The 23,834-nt window shown below is 30.7% G+C and overlaps 1 protein-coding gene across 6 annotated transcripts in view; it reads left to right on the plus strand.

Annotated features, from left to right (window-relative positions):
- Positions 1–23,834, plus strand: part of LOC139520304 (uncharacterized) — a 41,778-nt gene extending 17,944 nt beyond the window's left edge. For 2 of the 6 annotated variants that reach the window (XM_071312833.1, XM_071312837.1), the window contains exons 2-5: positions 7,048–7,852; positions 8,473–8,635; positions 16,978–17,062; positions 17,642–23,834. In XM_071312833.1, the coding sequence (XP_071168934.1) occupies positions 7,074–7,852; positions 8,473–8,635; positions 16,978–17,062; positions 17,642–18,312 (1,698 nt within the window). In that variant the 5' untranslated portion in view covers positions 7,048–7,073 and the 3' untranslated portion in view covers positions 18,313–23,834. Of the gene's footprint in view, positions 1–398; positions 552–1,707; positions 1,935–7,047; positions 7,853–8,472; positions 8,636–16,977; positions 17,063–17,641 lie in introns of those variants that run through there. The other 4 variants (XR_011663857.1, XR_011663858.1, XM_071312834.1 and 1 more) reach the window with 4 other exon arrangements.

The following is a 23,834-nucleotide window of genomic DNA, read 5'->3' on the forward strand; positions in this document are numbered from 1 at the left end:
TTGACATCTATTTTTAGTTTCTTATGAAATTTATCGATTTGTTGTGTTTCAACATTCAATTTCTACAAAGAATTTTTATTTAACATTTCTTCAAACTATTACAACACCTGAACTTATTTTAAGACCATTTAATAAAAGAACAATACACAATTTGATTAATACATGGTCAACCAACTATTGAGGGGAGATAACTCAGAACAAATTAAACACTCTCACACCTTTGTCTCAAATAATTTGGTTCATTGATTCCTCAGTTAATCCCTAGAGGCTGTTCACTCATTGAACTGTCCAGTCCAGGTGATTGTCCATACATAATAAAGATTTATTATCCCCTGGTATTGAAAATTGATCAAGCATTACTTGTATAGGTGCTCATTTGAACAGGTAATCTCAAAATCATTATGGTCATTTTGGACTTTGTTTGATGTTGGAGTTTGTAAATAATGAAATGTCATGCATACAGTATATTCAGAAAATGATTTATTGAAATGAACTTTTAATGCTGAGGAATTGTGCTATAATATTCAACATGAATTGGTCCTTATTATCAGGTATGTGTTATTTTAAAATTTCTGTTATCTAGACATTTTAATTTATGACAATGCATTTGAATTTTTTCTCAATTGTTTTGTTCTTGATGCCTTTAGCTTTATGATAATGCACTTATATAAGGATTAAATGCTTCAAGTGTAAGTTATTAGGGGTGCATCGACATCACAATTAATAGTTAATGTTGGCAGAAAATGGCTGAGCTGGTTTAGTTACATGAAGCTAATTATTACTATAGACCATCTTTGATAACTTTGCAAGGTTTTATTATCTCTTGTTTCAATATGTATTGACTTGCTGTAAAATGTGAATTAGGAAATTTTTGCATGCATTTATTGGGATTTTTGAAGAATGGACAAAATTCTAGATTGAGGATTTTGGAAAAGCTGCATACATATACATTGTATATATGTGTCAGATACATTGTATCAGTATTTCAGTTCTTATTATTGCATTATTTGCCCAGTTGCATGATTTGCAGTAATGAAACCTCACAATTATTTACAGAATTCAATTAAAAAACAAAGCTTACTGATGTGGTACTAATCAGTTGTGTATACGTAGAAGGGTAAAAGTACAGAATTACGACATAAACCAAAACTGGTTATTCAGGAAATTAAATGCTGTTTTCTCTTCAACTGTACAAACTCTCCTATGGCCTTGAGCCCCTTGTTTAAATGAAATGGATTTAGAACATAATGGTTTTATTTGATCATTTTAAAAATAGAGGACCATGGCCAGAGAGTAAGAAATATCAGATTTTAAAAAATTTGTTCATGTTCGCAATTTGTTTTACATGTATGTTCAATTTTTTACATTATAAATGATATAATCTGAACACAAGATTATGTACATTATCTATCATTCACCTGATCTCGTGTATGTGTGAAGTCAAGCATAGGTCAACCTCCAACATAATGTTTCGATTTAACATATAAGTTACTAAACTTCATGGTCTACTCTACAACTCTTGATTCTGTTATCTCCCATATTTATAGCTTGTCATATTTGTCCTGAAGACATATTTCTAAAATTAGAGGTAAAATTACTATTTTTGGATCTAGTGAAATACATCAATTTGCCCTATGGTTGAATAAGTCTTGGTATAATTTATAACAAGACTGATACCAAAGTTTAAACTGTTACCTTATATTTTACCGGGCTAGGATTGTACTTTCACATTGTCAACTGTCGATCAGCTGTTGAAGGAGATCCACCTGACTGAGCAGGAATATAAAAAGAGACTTTAACTTTCCCATTTCACCAGACAGATTGTTGGTCTCTTTGGTCCAGTTCTAGGGGAATATTGTGTTAAAAAGTCTAATAGATAACTTTTATTTAATAAAGTTTTGATTAGTTTTTGGGAAACAAAATTCGAAAAAAAGGTACAGTTATTTATTAATTTCTTTCATGTAGATGTGTTTTCTTTATTCATTCATTAGGTATATAATGTGCAGGACTGTTAATTATGATACTCTTGCCTTTTGATTGAAAAATTCAAAGAAAGCAACTGTTTTTATTTATGAAGATGTAACATGCTATTAAGCAGCTTTTGTAATATTACATATTTCAGATCATGAATTTTGTAAATGAGTATTTGAAACTAATTGCTTTGTCAGGGATTTTTTTTTTTTACAAGTGAAGATCATCATCACAGTTATCAAGTTTATTTTTATACCCTATATATTTCTTTTTCCAAATCATGAAAATAAGGGATTTATATTTATTTGTTATTGATACAAATCTTGCAGAGTCCGCATTTAGCAAGTATGACAGTGAAATTTTTTTAAAAGTAAATTTAATTTTGGGACAGATTTACAAACAATTATTAATTTAGACTAAGTTTGTAATCTTATCAGATAATTTTTAATCATAATTCTTATAATCATGATAATAAGATAACAAAGATAAAGAAGGGATAATCTAATTAAGACTTATATGTTATGGTAATCAGAAGAATTGTTCTTCAAAAGAACACTGTCCAACACGTCTAACCTTTTGACACCACCTGTTTATCATTCTATGTGATGTATACATTGTATATATTTTGTCCTGTATATTTGCATTAATAATGTTGTGACAACAACAACAAGATTAAATTTGTCTGATACTGTTTTTGTTTAGTCAGCAAAATTCTTAGTCTGATGTTCAAATATTTTGCTATAAACATCAGCATCTTTGTGTTTGAAGAGATGCCAAAAAAATGAATTATGTAAATTAATGTGAATTATTCCGGGCATATGATATTTTTCAATTTTTGCTTCTTTATAATCTTTGTTCCATTGTCATTGGCACACTGTTGCAATTTAGACTACAGCTCTTTGGGTCATCAGAATAGAAATAATACTAAATTAAGTAATCATGACCCTGAGTAACTATGACTACAGCTTATTTACTAGTGCTTATAATTAAAACTATCATCACTTCTATATTGAAATTGCTGAAAAGTCCAATCAAAATTCTTTGTCCTTCAAAGAGAATTTTATAGAAATCAGGAGATTACTTCAATCAAGAGTTCAATTGGCATGGAGAAAAGCAACTGTAGGTCAATGCACAACCTTCAACAATAAGCATAACCCAAACCTTATACATCAAGCCTTGGTTTATTGTAAGTATATAAGGTTACTAGAGTGCAAAGTGTTACATTTGGCAAGTTTTTTCCCTGAAGACAAACCAGATGGTACTCCTAATAGAATCTTGTACAGCTTCTGAGTGGATGATACTGAATTGTAATTACTTTTACTGAAAAGATTATTCAATTAAGTTTAAAAAAAATCTAGAAAATCAAACTCAAATTTTCAAAGTATCTAAAATTTTATTAAATTTCTGCATGTAGGAGTCTTAAAAAATTTGCCTTTTTCATGAACCAACAAAATATTCACTTTTTTTTTTTTTATTTCACTCTCTTTTACGTCAACTTGTGCCCATAGCCTGGGGTCCTGGCTAATCTTGTCAGTATAGCCAGGCGTGTATCAATGTACTGCCTGTCAATGATTGGTTAATACTAATTTTGTCCTCAATGTTTGTTTTACATCTGTATTCAATCAATTCTTGTTTAACATCAATTAGTAAAAATTAGACTGTAATTATTTTTCTTTATGAATTGATGTATAGTGTTATCATATCTAATTATACCCCACGCAACGAAGTTGCGGAGGGTATAATGTTTTTGACCCGTCAGTCTGTCCGTTCGTCAGTCCGTCCGTCCGTCAGTCCTGTTTCTTGTCATCGCAACTCCTCTCAAACCACACAACAGAATTTCACGAAACCTTTTCAGATAATAAGGACATACTATGTTGTTGTGCATATCACCGGGAAATTGCGATTCAATTTTTTTTCTAGGAGTTACGCCCCTTTGAACTTATTTACTTTAATGTATTACTGCAACAGTTTGTCATCCCAATTCCTCTCAAACCACACAACAGAATTTCACAAAACCTTTTCAGATAATAAGGACATACTATGTTGTTGTGCATATCACCGGGAAATTGCGATTCAATTTTTTTTCTAGGAGTTACGCCCCTTTGAACTTATTTACTTTAATGTACTACTGCAACAGTTTGTCATCACAACTCCTCTCAAACCACACAACAGAATTTCACGAAACCTTTTCAGATAATAAGGACATACTATGTAGTTGTGCATATCGACGGGAAATTGCGATTCAATTTTTTTTCTAGGAGTTACGCCCCTTTGAACTTATTTACTTTAATGCACTACTGCAACAGTTTGTCATCGCAACTCCTCTCAAACCACCCAACAGAATTTCACGAAACTTTGTAGATAATAAGGACATACTATGTAGATGTGCATATCAACAGGAAATTACGGTTCAATTTTTTTTCTAGGAGTTAAGCCCCTGTGAACTTATTTGCTTCAATGTACTTCTGCAACAGTTTGTCATCTCAACTCCTCTGAAAACACACAACAGAATTTCATGAAATTTTGTAGATAATAAGGACATACTATGTATATTGACAGGAAATTATTATTCAATATTTTTTTTATACAATTTTTTTTTCTTGTACTTATTTAATTTCTCCAATGACAATGTGGGGACGTGGGGTATGTGAGCGTGCTCACTAAGGTTCTTTAATTAGTAGTATGATGATAATTAGTAAGCAGAAAAGGGTTAATTCTTATCTGCAATCGCCTGGTGAGAAAGTTAAAAGTTTAAGATTTCACATGTCCAAGGTGTCAATTGGATTCCAATTGTGCTGGTTTACATCAAACATCAAAATTTATGCAAATATTTATTCAGCCTCACTTTAGATTCAGAGTCAACTGGCACTGAATCGCTCACATGGTATTTGTTCCCCCCCTGGCCCTTACGACGCGCAGCTAGATTGGGCCGGATCCCAGGCTACTTGTGCCCATTGGATATATGGCTGTTATGCAATGATGACATCTCTAGTATAAGGAATTGATACACATTTTTTTGAGTTTCTGTATTCTTCAGGAAATTAAATATGGAACAACACTGGTTCTCTATGCAAAATGCATTACGATTAATTGTGTTCTTATAACCTTAAATTATTTTTTAACATTTAACCTAATCTTTTACAAACTTGTTAGAGCTACAAATTACTTAACCATGTAAACATTGGTCTGTAACAAATATACACAACAAATCCAGTAGCATGTAGGCTTGACAAACAGGAAACTATTAGGGAGGGATGTTGTAAGTTTAACAAAATAGAGGTGTAATTAGATTGCCTATTTTAGTCAATCTTGTCAAAAAGATAGATTTTGTCTTGTTTGTATCCAATATGGAAATGGGTTTGTTCACCTTGCATCAGATTTATGTCACATTTTAGAGTTTAAGTCTGTTTTGAGATTGAACTTTGTTAACATGGTTAAGATGAAAAGATGTTGAAGAAAATAAGATTTGTTAATATAGGTAATAGAGGAACATAATGGAATTTAAATTGTAAAATTTGCATGCTGAAAATATAACTTGTAATTAGAAATAATAGACCTTCATGGCAAAAAAAGCTTTTTTTTAATTAAGACAAGTTGGATAGAATAATAGCACTTGGGTTTGAAATGAGCCCATCATACATGACTAGACTAGACTAAAGCTTAAAGTGAATTGAGAGCCGTGAGAGGAACCATAAAACCTATTTGTAATTGGTACAAGGAACAAACAGAATAAGCATTTAAATTATAGTTTATAACATTGTAAACAAATAAGCTGTGCTATAAAGGACCAACAGCAGTGTTAGCGAAATCTTTTTCCCCCTGGTGGTCCTTGAAGAAAATCTGCTGGTCCTCACTATCAATTCTATTGAAAAATACTAAAATTGTGTCAGTCCTATGCAAAATTTTGATGGTAAAATCCTGAGGACCGCCACTTTTCGCAAACTCTGCGAACAGAGAATTTATAAAATGGCCCTTTGGATCTCTGCTTATTTTTTTGTTTGCATTCTTTGTTATAATCATATATGTTCTTCGTTCGGAAAATTTCTTTTTTTGTTTTGAATTTTTGTAAGAATTTCAAAGGTATTCCCTTTATATACAGGGATTGATTTACTGGAACTTATACATAGAATTCAAATAGAAATATGAAAGGCCTGTTTTCATTACATTGACTCAATATTTGAAATTTGAAATTAAGAAAAGAATTGTTGATTGCAGGTTTGAAGAAACTGTTGATAGTAAAACCGTAGATGTACAAAATCTGTATACATGTTACATCTATGGTAACATTAGTTTAACAATGTCACATTGAAAGTAAGAGGGTAATAGAACATTTTGCAGAGCAACGGTATAATTGAGTACACATGGTAAAGAAGTAAAACTTTATAGAACTGTTATAATATAAAGATTTGAATTCAGAACATGTCCATGTCAAATTGAAGAGCAATTAGTTTCTCTCCTAATAATAAGTTGTAAATATCTTACATGATATTATGTAAAAAGCCATAAAGTTGTGACTTCTATGTCATAAATACATGTATTACACAGGTTGTCTGCTTATACATTTTAGTGTGTTGGTGTCATTAATAGAACTTTTGGTTGGGCAAATTGCTGATCAGTATATTCTGATGGAATGATTAATGTTGTGATATGGTAAAATGTAAATTCACATGCAGATATTGTAAAAGGTCATGATATAATAATTGAGAGAAAGAATAGTCTGTGTTGCTGTGATGATTTCCTGGCTACATTGTACATTGGCCAATGATAATATTGATGAGTCATGTATTAGCATTGCAGTTGTAGAGAATGAAGAATGATGAGTCTATACATTGTCCACATATTTTGCAAATGGCACTAGCAGGATGTACAAAAACATTCATTTATTTTCTAATACCTTTTAGTCTTCAGTTGATTCAACTATCTAATGTAAAAACAAAATGTTGCAGGCTTTGGAAATTTGGAAAGTCTGACATGGTCTTGGGGAAAATTCAAAAAAAATGTTTAGGCACTTTCTGTTCTTCTTTTTGGTCTATATGCACTAATTATGTTTTAATTCTTGATTTTTGTATTTTGTAGGACTTGCAGACATTTACCAGATTTAAATGAGGCCCAAACTTTCCAGCACGATGAAGGAGCGTAGGCATTCTGCTTCACTCTCCCTCGAGAATCTTATTATGGATTTTGAAAACCCCTTCACCCCTATTCAGAAGAACTACAACAACGCTATTCTACGACAATCTCATGCCAAACAATTGTTAGTTGGTGTTACATCATTTGAGATTTATCGTAACAGAGTACCAAAGAAAGTGAAATTATTGGACGTCAAGTTATCATTTTCATACCAAGATAACTACCAAACTGAAACAGATCTGTTGGAAAAGGAACTTGTCCGTAATGGCAAGAAATGGACATGGCCATTAAAAAAAGGGCAGGATCACTTGATTACATTCCCATACGCCCCTGGGGATCGTGTCAATCTAAATTTTGGCATGACTGTATTCAAGACAAAGAAAATGAGCGTGTTTAGCTCTGAGACTTTAACATCACCTGTGGGAAATGTTACCGATTGTTTTGTCCTCGCCAAAAACAATGGAGTAGGAATTGGACTTCCACTTGACTCTGTGATCACAAATCATGTGAGACTGAACTTTAGTTTAGATGGTTATGCTCATCACATGACCATCAAACTTAAACTTGGTTTGATCGAAGAAAGTAGCGGAAATCCATCACTGTGGCTGCGGCCAATCTCTATAGACAAACCGTTTAGAAGTTCACAGACTTTATTGGAAATGTTAGGTGATCCAACTACCTTTCCTCCAATGTCAAAATTCAATGATGAAGAAGTGGTGAAACACAGAAGCTATATAGCCAGCTCACAGAAGTAAATATTTAATTTAATACTGAATTTTTGATGATCCCTTTTTAATTGACAAGTTAGACACCAAGGTCTTTAATTGACCAAAGCAATTTAAACTTGTTCAAAATCAAGAGCATTAGTCCTGCGTCATACATGTATATTCGTCTAATTTTGTCTCCATTGTATTTGTCCATGAAGAAAGTTTGAAGCTTATTTTATTTCAAGGTCAGATACCAATATGAAAATACCAACATACTGTAATGATGGGAGATAATAATCTGATTTAAACTTATCATGCTTGTAGATACCCTGAAGCTCTTGTCTGAAATTTCTTTTCTTTTCAAAATCATCCAAGCTCAAGGTCATTGAACAAGCTGAAACTTCATTTGTTTTCATACAGATATCAGAATGCAAGTTTTTATTATTGCAATATTCACCAAGTTACGTTTTTCACAATATAAAACCTCATAATAATTTCTGAATTAACTGTGCTTCTCCGTGACTCCCTCTGGTATCTTTCATCCCTCTTTTAAATAAATCCCATTCCTAATATTCCTGACACTGCCATCATACAAAATTTTTGGTTTTCTGTACATAAGATCTGATAGCACAAATTAACCTATGTTTCTTTTATTTTTTATTAGAATGGTGAATTATTTAAGATCAGGAGTTTTGGATTGTTGGTCTGTACGACCATGCTCAGGCGCTTCTGAACTGCCGTCCGGTATCCAGATCAGAATGGCCTCCTCTAATAAGCCAATAGCCTGTATACTTCCTGTTGTGGAGAGATTGGAAACACTACCAGATGTATGTATACCATTCAATTTGAGTTAAAAAAAACAACCTTGAAATATTCCACTTACATATAATATTGTATTTATATATTTGAAAAAATGAGGTGCAATATCTCTAGAGAAATGTAAATAGTATGTGGCAGGTTAATAATGATCTACTTTCAAAATACAGTGTGTAAAGGTAGCTTGTAATGATCCTGCTAAATACCCGGCCTTGTACCTAAATACTGAACCATATCTCATGATTAGAAAATTATTTCAATTTCATATGTAAGTATATCGAAATCTACATGACAAAGGTTAATTTAAATTTTAACTTTGAAAAATGAGATGGCCTGCATCAGATAACAGCAGAAAGATCTTTAAATATCCATCTTATGATGAAACAAAATTAACTTTCGGTCTTTAGGTCATGGACAATAAAACATAAAACCAATTTAATGTGGGTTTAATTTGGGGTATTCATATTCATTCCATTTTGGTGTACTATTAGATGGGAGTATTGATGTTCATTTCACGGGTAGAATTACTGGCAGACAGTCGGATAAGAATTTAGAATTGACACTTTGTGAGGATGATCTATATCAAGGCCATGGCCCAAATATAAGCATTTTATTATAAAATAAGTAGAAATTAATGTACTTAGAAGTAACACAATAGAAGCCATTTAAAGGGGATCATTATAAGGTAAAAAATAATTGGCGGGTCATCAAAAAAATATGTTAATTACAAAAAAGGTGCCATATGTTAATGAAAAAAATATAATATCTTATTTTGAAAGTATCATCCATTTAATTGTTCTTAAAATAGTTTTGTTGGTAAAAATATAAGAATTGGTGAACCTTATAATTAAGATCCATGCTTCTAATGAATTCATTTATCATTTTTCATTTGTCATGTTTATGACAGACTTGCAAATTTATTTTTCATGCTCTAAATAACGTTCTTAAGTGGTCATTTAAATTATTTAATATCTATTGATATAACTGCTGAACTGAAGAAGGTCCTTTCTTGTCAATACACAAAAGTGAAGGCTTTTCTTTGATATATTAATTTTACTACTAAAAGTGTATTTACAAATACTTCAATCTATATTGATAGAGGATAGAGCCTGCTACTGTAAACTAAATTTGATCTGAGATTTATCTGTTAATTGTGCTTGGAAAAAAAAAACGTTTTGGAAACTATGAAAAAAGTTTTTATAAATTTGCAGCATATTGGTACTCTAAAATATGTTATACATGTACACACATTTGTAGCTAGCATACATCAATGTACAAAGTATTTATCCACAACTAATCATATTTGATAGAAAGGAAACAGAATACCATATGGCCCATGGCAATTATGATAAGGATTTGAAATGTACTTTTGACCAGTGACCTATACAGTAGTTGTTAGTCTTATACGTCATAATCGTCATTTAGGATGTGACAGTGGTAGAGAGTTGTCTCATCAGCGATAAAATAAACATCTTTTTATACTGTTATTAATGTCCTCTTTATCTGTACAAGTGTCCATAGGTTGCAACACAAGGGACCTTGGGATTATCGTAATGAATATGTTTACTAACAAACAAATAAAAAGAAAAAAGCTGCGGGATACAAATGATCTGTAAATGATACAATCAAATAGTACTAGGGGTGTTTAACAACCTTGACCCGCTGCAAAAACCATCCATGCTTAATCGGAACAAAAGATATAAAGGCAGTGTAAGAACATAAACCGTTTGGTCTGAAGTTGACCTTTCTAAAAATAATCACACCAAACGGAATGTTTCATTATTATTCATCTGTGAATTGATGATCATCGATAATTTTGTACAATGTAATAGAAGTAAAGGTACAGATATTATGCTTCAAACTTGTTGTCCATTTAACACACGTTTTGTCCCGTTTCCTCTGCATAAATTATGAATTTGTAAGCTATAGGCCGAATAATAGATTCAAGAGATTCTATGCATGGTCAGTTATCTGATTAGAAAATATGATGGCCTGAATAACACAAATTGAGAGAATACTTACTATAGGCAGAAAAATGGTTTTATTTATGGACAAATAAACCCCATCTTATATGCATGGTTAAATGGAACTTAATATTTAACCTTTTAGGTATAGAAATTTGATTTTAATTACCATAGTTAGGAGAAATTTACACTGAAATGAGAAGATTGATATAAACGATAATATTTAAAGTAAAGATGATAGGAGTATCATATAAAAAATACCATCTGACATTGAATTTAATAAATGCTTGGTCTATTTTAATATACCAGTAATAAAAGGTGGGATGAGTACAAATACATTTTGTGAATTTTAATTTGCTTGGTCATCATTTGGTTTTCAGTGGACAAATGTCAATGTCGAATGAATAAATTAATAATAAAAATCATTCTCAAACTCCTCAATATTGTACCTTAAATAATGTTAAAACTCAATTTTTTAAAGAAACAAATGATCTTTACGTACAGTGTCATATTTATATACAAGACTTTTTTTTCGGATGAAAGAAATCCTCAAAACTGTTACACGTATATCATCCCTTACAGCAAGAAAATACTTTTTATATTATGCAATATGGCATATAATATTTGAATAAGTGTTAAGGAATGTGTTTTAAAAGTATTTAAATTTATTAGTCCAAGTTTAATAAAGTATACAAGACAGTGGCCAAAAAGACTTTAAAATACTGTTACTTTGTGTTATATTTCCTTGAAGCATGCATTTATATTATGTTTCAACTGGGAATCAGACACAAGTTTCAAGCAGATTAAAATTGTTTTTCTATCATATCCCATTTAAAAAATATATTGTTTTGGCGAAATAGAAAATTGACCCAGGGGGAAACCTGATGACCAATCCCATTTAATATATATTGCTTTTGACCAAAGAGATGGCAAAATATAAAATTGACCGAGGGGAAAACCTGATCATTTTACATGTATTTCCTATGATATCTGTGATGCTGCAGTCAAATCTGTGATGCTGCAGTCAAAGTTAACGTGAAATAGAAAATTGACCCGGGGGGAAACCTGACCATTTTACGTGTATTTTCTAACATATCTGTGATGCTGCAGTCAAAATTAACGTGCTAATTATTGTCGTCATTGTGCTCAATGACTAATTAACCTACGTATCTGTGACAGACAACTTCCTGAATATCTGACCTAAGAATGATGTCATTTACACATCAGTATAACGATAGTATGTCATCTTACACCTGTATAGCCATCAATGTCCATCGTCGTGACAGGTATATTATACCTTTATATTACCTGCGTTTACCTGTCTGATTAGTATAGAATAAAACAATAAAAATTACAGGAAATATGGCCCTTATAACTTGTTTGATGTGAGATTTAATCCTTAGATAAGCAAAAAATGTAATTTATTCAGTAATGAATTGTCTCAAGATTATGGAAATTAGATTGAAATTGCGTTTCTTGAGAGTTTGGGTGACTAGAACACTTGTTCTCTCGTGGAGACCGTGTGAGTGCTGAAAAAATATATATATATATATAGCCAATCAAGGTCGTTTAAAACTCCCATCATCATAGAAAACTTGTTCTTTGTTGCCCTTGAAATAGATACATGTATGATATCATATTTCCTCAAGTTTTTTCTGGAAGAGATCTATGCATGTTCCATGTGCATGTACATGCATTGTTGTGGTTATGGTTAATAAATTATGTCTGACACCAATTGATAGATTTATTAGTAGACTTCAACAGTTTTGCATCCCTTGTTTAAAATGGTTATGGACAGAAAACGTGATATGGGTTTAATACTTTTTATGCTGTCAGATCAATTCCCCGCCAAATTAGGGAAAATAAGACTAGTACTAATAGAATTAAAATATGCAAAACTGAATATTTCTTATAAGATGATGTGTCAGCCCATGAACTTAGGAATTATATTACATGTAGGTCACTGCACTGACATTTTACAGCCATATTTTTTACTTGATTGGGCCTTTTAACTAGGGAACTAGGAGGTAAAAGATGGTACTGTGCATGATGGTCTAGTGTATAAGCTATGGTATCATTCTGATTATGCATGTTATGTTTGCTGCTGGATCATGTCGATGCCTAAGCACCAATTAATCAGTCCAAAGCTAAACTCCTTTTATATTTAAATACATTTACCTTTGTATTCTTTCATTTCATTTTCATGCACTATAGATTGCTCTGACATTTTGCAGCCTTATTTTTGACTTGCTTTGACTATGGAACTATACCTAGGTCATGAAAAAATAGTGGTGGGCATGTTGTTCTAGTATATAGCATGGTATCATTCTGATTATGCATGTTATCTTTCCTGCTGGATTGGATGCCTAATCAGTCTAAAGTTGAACTCCTTGTGTAATTAAAAACCTTTTTATTGTTTATTGATACCTTGTCATGAAGTTTAAATTAGTACATAGCATGTAAAGCCATACATCATATTATGTCATTATTCCAATTGTGTCTTGATGGTCTTCTGTCAGTTTATAGTCCAATTATGGTATCAATATTAAAAATAGAAAATATCCCTGAGCTTGCATTTTCAAGTCTACATCATTGGTCTACATCATTGATAGATCAAGAACATGTAATATCTAGAAGTTAGCCAGTTATTACGAGTTTGCTGGAAGGTACTTGTACATGTATTACATGTTACAGTTTTTGTAGTTAGATAATCTAAGGTGGTTTTATATGTAAATATTAAACGATAATTAATTTATAGAGAGCTTTCATTCTGACACTATAAATCAAGAACTTCTGATTGAACATTTGTGAATCACCATAAATTTGAAACAACTTAAGGGCATCATGTCTTATGATTTTTATCTGGATTTTCCAGTTTCGGAGGGAGAATTCTAGTTATTTGCTCACATGATCCTCTTTAGTGTGGGTCTCATTGAGTTCTAAGCGTGACACAGATTGTCCGATTATTTTAAGCGTAATTTGTGAAAGTCAAATTATTGTGAATGAAAAGGGAAACAAAGTCTGGCAGGGCAAAGTGAAATAACAAGTGTTATTATTCCAATGATAAGCAGGATAGTGGAATCTAATAAAACCATATAAGCAGGATCAGACCCCCTCTGAACTTTTCCAAGCAAAATTTGACCAAACTTGACCACAATCATCAGAGGGATATATCTAGTTCAGAAAAAGTGACTAGAAACCCTGCTTGTCAACCAACATGGCGGACATGGCTAAAAATTGAAAATAGTGGTAAAATGCAAGTTTTATTTTCCTTGCAATGCCTATTGAACCAATTAACCAAACCTTTTCTTATTTAATATGTTGATACTGATAACAAGATGGAGGTAAAGTTTGATATTAACAATGTTAACTTGTGCTGTAAAGGAGTTATTGATCTTGTTAAATTGGAAAATGACACCTAATGAATTGTTTCTTGGCAAGAACACATATATATGAATCTTCTACAAAATGTAACCAATGCTTAAAAATTCAATATGTTGTTACTATGACAAACTGAGGTCAAGGTCAATAATGATTAATTTTCATCCAAGACTGAGGAGTTATGGTCCTTGTTAGAATATGATTGGCATAGAAATTGGTAAGTCAAACAAGCCTGAAAGTGACTTCATAATGCAGAAAACTTGGTGTGCTGTCAATTGGACAGCTAAATTTTTGACTTTTCTCAATCTATTTTAGAATGTGAAATAGATAATTTTGTAAGGGTTAAAACTATTGATCCCCATTCATATATATTTGACCACACTTTAAAAGTTTTATATCTTCCTGACATAAGATGTACATTTGTGACATCCTGTTTAGTTAATGCCAGTTACAACAACAGATCATCAGTGTTCATACTGTTATACATAAATTGAATTTACTTATAACATTTCCTTGAGGGTTAGATATATATTTAGACCAGAGCTTTCCTTAATTAGCAACATACAAATAATCCTCATACAATAACTATATGTAACTTTTTTAAAGAGACATATTTACTTAGATATTAATTATGATGTCTGAAGGGAAAGTTACCTTTATATTTAGTTAGCAAATACAAATATTTTTGGCTGTTTTTTTTTCTTCAAAAAATAATTTCTTAGCCAAATTATTGAATAGACATATATGAAAATTGAAAATTGGAAATTGAACTTATTTTTTCATCGGAAGATGTACCTTTAAATATATATGAAAATCTGTATGCATTATTTAGACGGGTAAAACATATAATCAATTAGCCAACTACCACAAATAGTTAAATAGTTTATATTATAATTTAGAGACAGTATGTCCAAAGTATAAAGAAGTGTCACTGTAACAAGTGCAAAAAAGTAATACATATCAGTCAATGATGATTTAAAAGTTTGCTCAGTTTACCTCGTCAGAATATAATTACAAGTCTACTGTCTACTGTATTTAATATTATAGGCCTCTTTCTATTGTGTGTGTATTGAGAAGTATTTAATAGAAAAGTCGAAGAGGCGTAAGATGGGTGTTAGATTATTGCGAAGTTTTCAGCAAAAACCAAATCTATTGAAAGTTAGAAAATGTTAATAGTGTTTTATTTGATTGGGGAGGTCATTGCACCATTATAAATTTGGTATTATGTATAAGCATTCAACAATGAAATTATGTCCTTGGCAAAAAGATTATGAGAAATTAATGGTTTCTTGCATGTGCAAGCTGTGTTTGTCAATTTATAATAATATTAAAGTTTTAATTTCATATGTTCTAGTACTAGTGTTGTTAGGGTAAGCCTCCTTTGATGTCCAGTATAACAATAGGATAGACAAATCAAGGTTGAAGTGATATTATGAAATGCAAAACAGTGAAATGATCCTGTATCAAGCTAAGCTTCAAATGTGTTACGTAAGACACGATAAAACATCTCAAAACATATTAAGTTCCCACAATATTTTGATTTTAAATATAAAGGATGAATTAGCAGTGAAGTTTAATGTGAAATGTTATCCCTTTCTCACAATATATTCCTCCTGATGTGTTTACAAACAAGGTTGTGAATTGTGAAGGATTTACACATTGCTGTGCCCAAAATGCAAATTTTTAGTACTTTTAGTTTAATATTTTGGTGTAAACAAGTCAAACACCAATGACGATGTTCCTTAAAGTTCATCAAACTTTGTATCATATGTCTTCCTAAATACCAGACCTCAAGTAACTGAGACCTTCGTACTGAGTTAAACAGCTCAGACGGAGACCCTTTGTACTGTTGGGTACACGAATACTGATAGGTTATTGACGTACAAGATTTTCCATCAAAATTTCAAAACAGCAATTGATAGAAGTGGTTTTTTTTAACAGGACAATATAACTTGATAAATTTATTGTTGTTTTCTTAATTTGTATAGTTGTAAACATTTCATGACGATGATTTACATTCAAGTTTGTTGGCATTGAACTTTCTTTGTTAGTATCTCATCCACCAATAGCAAATGCACCATAAACTATTCAAATTGAAACTGTTTAGTACTTATGATCTTGGCCTTTTTGGACTGGAAAGTACATTGAATTTATTTTTTCAAGCACTTGATAATTATTTACAACTAAAAAAGAAAGAATAGTGAATTTATGATAGTATTACCATTATTAAGTGTACTTTTGGGGGTGTACCGGTAGGTACATATACTAATTTTTAACTCGGTGAAGGTTACACTGAAAAATCATTCAAGAAGCTGTGGTTTCTTTGGTGCATAGTCAATGCGTGGAGGTCTAAGTAAGAGTTACTATGATAGGGAATGCAACTTTGTACTTTATTTGGCCTTTTTAACTTTTTTGGATTCAAGTGTCACTGATGAGTCTTTTGTAGACGAAACGCGCGTCTGGCGTATATACAAAATTTAGTCCTGGTATCTATGATGAGTTTATTGGACAACATGTAGTTAAACTTGATTTATAATGGTGTTTGTGCATTATAATATGCACAGTGCAGTGTCTGATAAAAGTGCATGTGTCTTGAATTGCATTTATTATCCTTAAATGAAGAAGGGAATATGCATGTTCTTTTGTTGATGGAATATTTCATCAGATTTTGTTCATGAGTTTTAGAATTTTACACAATATAGTCATGAGTGTACATGTAAGAACTTCATCAAATTTGTTCATGATTGAGAATTTGTCGTAAATTGTTTATAATTCTTTTATTACTCAATTACATCTCATAATTGCTGTGGTAATAGTCTTCCTCAAGGACAGTTTGGTACATTTATTACTTACATATATATGAGGTAGAAGTCTCCCCCATGGATAATAGGTATATCATATAGACTTATATTAGTCATAAATCCTTAGGTACATATATACATGATGAAATCAATGAAATTGAATGAAATTTATGAATTGAATTGCATAGATTTTTTTTTAATTTTCAGACAACACCACATCTTAGACTTGGCTTACTAGTAATTTGTGGATCTAAACCTTACTGTTTGTGTTCAGCTAAATGGAGAAGCTCAGGTATTAATCACAAACTTTTATACCATTATGACAATGATGATACAAAATGAACACTATCCATAACTATTTTTAGACTTAATGCTTACCTTGGGACATACTGCAGATTCATTCATTTTTTTGTGATGCCAATTTTCATGGATTGAGGACGTATTTCGGTGAATACATGTAGTTGTCACATTGATATTGGCATCAAACAGTATTTGCTAATTTTATAGTGATGATGTTCAATACTAAAATCCTTGATAGATTGAGGTATATCAGGTCTCAAAAAGTTGGAAAGGCTGTATACCTATTTTTTTTAAATTAGTCATTTTTTTCTGATTTTCACTTGACAAGCGGAAAAATCTTGAAACCTGAATTGAATACACTAAGCTTACATGTTTAACTAACATACATGTCGAAAGTAAGACTATTCTTGGCAAAGAGAAAATAAAGCAAATACGACCAGAACCAATTTTGTAGGGATAATTTGGGGTTCAAAACTGGATAACAATGCATTGCAGAAGATACTGAAGAGACAATTAACATGCATGCTTTTTATGTTAAATGCTGATAATAATCTTTTTTATGTTTTGACAGATAAGTTTGACTTCAAGATCCACTACTATGAAAGTGGTGAGACATGGGGACAAAGAATCAAGTGGAATTCACGAGACTTTCTGGACATCAATCATATCATATTAAACAGTACAGGACATCAGTATTTCTTCAAACCAGGTCACGATACGGCTTTACAAGACATATGTATTGGATTGTGCGGAAAATTCTTGGTCCGCTTCAGTAATGAAATTCTTCCATGGAAAAAAGAAATGTCAACTCCATTAACTGAGGTTGATTTGGATTTGGACCATACAGATGAAGGATATTCTGATGAATCATTAAAACTAAAGCCATGTAATCCAATAGACAGTTGTTTGAGAACTATCCCAGAATTCCTCAGATCACATGGTTTGACATTATATTGTGATATTGCAGCAAGACTTGATGAGATTCAGAAACTAGACCATGAGAGATTGGTAGAAAAACCAACGTTACGGAGAATTAATAGTGCTAGTAGCTATGGTGACACGTTTCAAGGTTATATCAAGAACGATAACAGAGGTTCAAGAAAAAGTCTCAAGAAATGTAGCAATAAGGACCATCGTGGAAGCGAAGGTGATATTACGACGTCAGGTTTTGTGGAAGATTTCACAGGTTACTCATTTTCACGAACAGCATCGTACAGTAATATTGAATCAATGATTGATTAATGACGGCTCAATGCTACAGCTCATTTATTAGGAGTTCTTCTCATTATGTGCATTTAATACACAACCTTTGTTAAGTGTATTGCACATTAACAACAGTCCCGTGTACCTATTCCAGAATATAAACTGAGAAGGGTGGATCAATGCTTCTTAGTTTTACAATGAAGCAATGGTGATGGACGGTCCTACTAAAGGGATTTTTTGCACACAAACATATATATTTATATATACATAGACTTCAATAGAAGCATATAACTGTAATATAAGTTATTGAAACCAGTATTTTATGTTAAGATGTGTTTTTTAGCATGTAGGAATTGATGTAATTGTCTTAAAGACAAGTATGAAAAAAGTGACAAAAACATTAAAACCGACTTTTTATACATCTGCCTCTAGGAAATGTGTTATGACAACATCAACATTCAGATACTTGGTACCACATTGTACAAAAAGGCTTCACACATTTGTATGATATTGTCATGATTTAGTTTTAATAACATCTATTTTAAAATGGTTTTGTTTTGACAATTTCATATTCTGAAATGCTATTTTTGAAGTTGTTTAAAATACAGTACACCTAGTTAAAATAACTTTGAAACTAATCAGTCACATGCTGAAAGATCACCATTTACTAATGACATCTATATCAGTATTTTATCAATACATTGTATCACTAAATGAGGATGTATTCTAACTAAGTGTGCCGTGATTGTTTAGACTACTGTTATATGATGCAATAGAAATACCTCACTTTATTATTGTTAAAAGTTTCTATATTTTATGACATATGAATAGCCATTTCATTGAAATGCAATTGTATTTTGTGATTTTGTTTTAAATCCTCTGTAACATCTTTATTTGTTGTTTTTTTTGTATTTCGGGTTGTTGTCTCTTTGATGTAAACCCTATGTCTACTTACATTCATATTGGCAATACTTTTTAACTCTTATAAAATATTAGGAATTATTCAATCAATTGGTTTTTAGGGGCCATTTTTCAGTTGGAGGGTAATATTGATAGAAAATTCATAAAAATGTGCATGATTGTATTATTCTACAAAGTATTTGGTTTGAAATTGCAAAAAAATTAATAATCCAAATTACATGTATAGATAGAATAATGTTTTAATATTGAATCTCAACTTAAACAGTATTTGTATAAGTTTGTAAATGTATATTATATTCTTAGTTTTAACATGTTTAAAGAATATATATGTAAATGGGAGAATAGATTTATCATGTTTCGCCAATTGTTTCGCATTTCGCTCAGATAGGTTTATTCTTTCAAAATCTCTTTTATAAATAAGTTTTTTCATTGAAATCATGTGATTTCTCATGCTGCAGTTTTTGTAAGTCAGTGATAACTTGTTGTACAACATTAATATTATTTCAATTGCGGTTGTTTCTCTAGATAATTTTAATTCTAGATTTTTAACCCGCCAAAATTGACAAGCTCAAATAAATGTTTTTGTTATTTGAAATAGGATGTATATGTAAATTAGAAACTCAGCAAATTTTTAATCTAAGGGAACATTGCCAGTGAAGGATTTTGAACTTTATAAAAATGTATTCACCTACTAAATAGTCACATGATAGTCATGTGATGGTTTTTACAGTAAAAAAAGTACTAAGTTATATATTAGGTAGAACTAAGATACTTTATCACTATCTGTTCATATTTTGATTGGCACAAGTTCTATCCTTTTTATCTGTTCACATTAACAAAATAAACAAAATTAAAACAAATTATTGATAACACAGTTTATATTTCGATTTGGAAAAAGTTATTGTTAATAAGGTGAATTTGATATCTTTGATTAAGTATATTGAACTTTCACCTTGTACGTACGTGTATTTTACAATATCTGGACCAGATTTAATTCATGTAAACAACTTTTAAATATGGGTGACCACAACAAATAAACAATACAATACAATCAGTTTCACTAAAATAACTTCTAAATATGGGTGACCACATCAAATAGACAATAACATACAATCAGTTTCATTATAATTATGATAGTTGGTATGTACAGGGCATAATCTGTAATGGCTAGGTTGTCAAGTTCATATCTTTATATCATATATGTAAATTCTAAAGTTTTGACATTTATTAGACAAATTTGTAGCATTTGGCAAAAGAAAGTTAGATAGGAAGAACTTTCAATTGCTGTGGGATAAGAAATTTGAAAGGAATATGGAATCTTTTTTTACTTTTGGTTGGTTAATTCCAAAGTTTTTATGATAATTTTTTTTCAATCTCCAGCAGTTTGGATGTTTTAGTTCTTAATCAATGATTATAATTATTGCATATTCAAATATTTTCCATGATGATTTACACATTGGAATTGTGAAAAATAGTATATCTCTATTATTCAACCAAATCTTTTCAACATGAAGTAGTATTTTGGAAATTAACTGCTAAGATGTTGGTTGATGAAATGAATACATGCATTACATTTAGCTCAATTTGTTTTTTTTCAAGGTTAAACTGTAATTAATTCTTGACCATGTTTATATGATATAGGTTGTATATGAGTTTTAGAAGTGTGCAATAGTGTTTTACAAATGTAAATAAAAATTTGTTGGGAAAGTTTTATTTCTTTTGAGAAATTATTCTTTAATGTCTTTATAAATATATTGTATGTAATGTTGAAACTTTTCTTATATATATATGTACTTTCATTTTTCAATATTGACATTATATTTCAAGCAATGAAAAGCAGCATGTGAATTTTTTTCTGCAATTCTTGTTAAGAATGTTTTGAAATGACAGAAATAAAATGTTTCAATGTTAGCTAGTCTAGCAAAAGAAAAGTATATTTAATCAAGATATATTTCAATAAATAATTATATAAACATATAGTTTACCTTATCAGTATTAAAAATTGCACGAATTGAAAGAGAAAAAAATCCTTTCTTACACCAACATTAAAATTTACTAGAAATAATTACCAAGACGAGACACGTTTACGGTATTTAACACTAAATTCAATACAAAATTTGATAATGACAACCAACAAGTTAGTTTCATAGTAAATTGTATTTAAAGTTGTTTTTGTTTTGTGTTTCTCCAGTGTAATCATTGGTGGATAATTATTTGTTATTTATTTTCTTTAACATTTTCATGATATATATTTAGTCCCATTTTTGTATGACCACATAATTATTCTGCATATCATGATATAACTGTGGTTACATTGTTTTAATCTTCCCCTTATATAGGTATGATGATTATTTCTTTTGCTTTAGTTGAAAAATCTTAATAAAAATGTTAAATAATAAACATGATAAACACAAACTAAACCAAATCTTAAAATACTCAGGCGCGGATCCAGAGGGGGGTTCTTGGGGTTGGAACCCCCCTTTTTTTTGGCCGATCAATGCATTTGAATGGGAGCATATAGCTGGAACCCCCCCCCCCCCCCTTTACTCTGGGTTGGGAACCCCCCCCCCCCTTTTTAAAATGGCTGAATCCGCCCCTGATACTTAGATTTAACTCTTGAATTTCATGGGCACTTTTGAAAACTCTGCTTGCATTACAAGTATTAATATTCAATGAGAATTGTATTAGCTGTTACAGTTACCAAGTACTATTGGCTAATGCCTTTATAAAATTGGTCCAACTTTTTAATTTGGCAAGCAGTGGTCTTTTTTTTTGGTTATATGAATTACACTAGTTGAACTTTTGCTTATTGACATGCTTTCGTCATGCCATACTATGTCAGATGTAGCCCTTAATTAAAATTATGTAAATATTTAATAGTCCCATATTTACCATAGATTTGTACAACACTAAGGCCAAATAAAAAAATATGTGTGTTACCTATTTTCTTACTTACCCTATATTTTAACCTTAGAAATAGCATACCTTTGATTTATTTTGTCATTTTTCAATAAGTGTGATTAAAGTAAGAATTCCTCTCCTATAGAGTCAATGTAAAAAAAATTGTAAAATAAAATAATTCCCTACCTACCTACCCTAATATTTTCAAAGATGTAATAGGAAACACACATATTATTTTATTTTGCCTTAGCAATAAAATTCTTACACAAACCACATTTTCTTTTAATATGTATTATAGCACCGAACTTAAAACATTTTATGCAGACACATGTTTCATTCTACATAAGTATTGCATTTATTATAGAGTATTAATGTATATTGTGTTTTATTTCCTGTGGTTTTTTGGGGATTAAATTCATTTATAGTGCCTTGACAACAGTGTCACATTGTTTCTGTCATCCTACATGTATGTCATGTTAAAAATGAGTAATTAGTTATTTCAATTCAGCATGAAATTTATGATGTATTTTGTTAATAAGACATAGGTCAAAAGGTTTATAGAATGCATCTTGTGCACATTTATGCACAATATATGTTAACAATGTAATTACTATATTTAAAACCATTAAAACAATCTTAAAATTATTATGTCATTTGTTCTAGATCTAAAATTAGCCAGCTGAATGATTCAAAACGTCAATTTTTTTTTTGAGATATAAAAAGGCAAAGTAAAAATGTTCATCCTAAATAGAGAACCATGTCAAGAATTGTTTCAATCACTAATGAAAACAATTTCACACATGTACACATTGGAAATTAACAAATTAAAGGAATCATTATCCTTAAATTTATAAGTTGTGTCATTCAAAGATAATGAAAGGGAAAGGGGCAGGGCAGGGCTTTCATTAAAAAATGTTTGGTTATACTTTTCTATTTCCTTGAATAAAATCTAAGCTCACATGTAAAATTGTCATTGATTCATTAATCAGATCAATTCAAAGGTGAAAGGATGATTATTATATTCAAAAATTATTATTTATGTAACAAGTTTATTCAGTAAATCTATAAACCATAGATTTTTATATCATATGTATGCAAAGCAATTGTGTCAAATCGGTGCTCTTGTTAAGGTCATACACTATAGCAAAAGGTTACAGAAACATATCAGTCATTTATATTACCTGTTTTGTCCTTCATAAATATCTTTTTTTAAAAGCTGACGTAGTAGATATAGAAAGTGTCATAATTGAGACTTCGTAATTAGGTGGTTAATATACTGCTGTCAAAAATATTAATGATTCAGGGATTTCCCTTAAGTGTCCTCAAGCTAATTTGACAATTGTATAATTACATACTCTCTAACAAACAGTAATAATTTATACAGAAATATTACATTTGTTATGAATGTTGTTTTCTGTAAAAGAAAATTTAAAGTCACATATTATATTTACTCCTAACTTCATAAAATGTAATATTGTTTGTATTTGTGAACAAACATTTCATATAATTTTTTCTCAGCTTTTTATTTTTCTATTCATTTAGTAAGGAAATGTCCTCATTTATGCAATAACCTGTGTCTTTTTTTCATTATACCATATCATACATTGTTGTATAGAACTCAAATGATGTCCACACACATGTGAATATCAGTATATTTTGTTTACTCCATTGTTCATTTTATACAGAAGTTTTATCATGTAGCTTTAACATGTTTAATGATATTAAAATTCATCAAAGTA

Source organism: Mytilus edulis, chromosome 4 (genome assembly GCF_963676685.1).
Source record: "Mytilus edulis chromosome 4, xbMytEdul2.2, whole genome shotgun sequence".
NCBI classification, from domain to species: domain Eukaryota; kingdom Metazoa; phylum Mollusca; class Bivalvia; order Mytilida; family Mytilidae; genus Mytilus; species Mytilus edulis.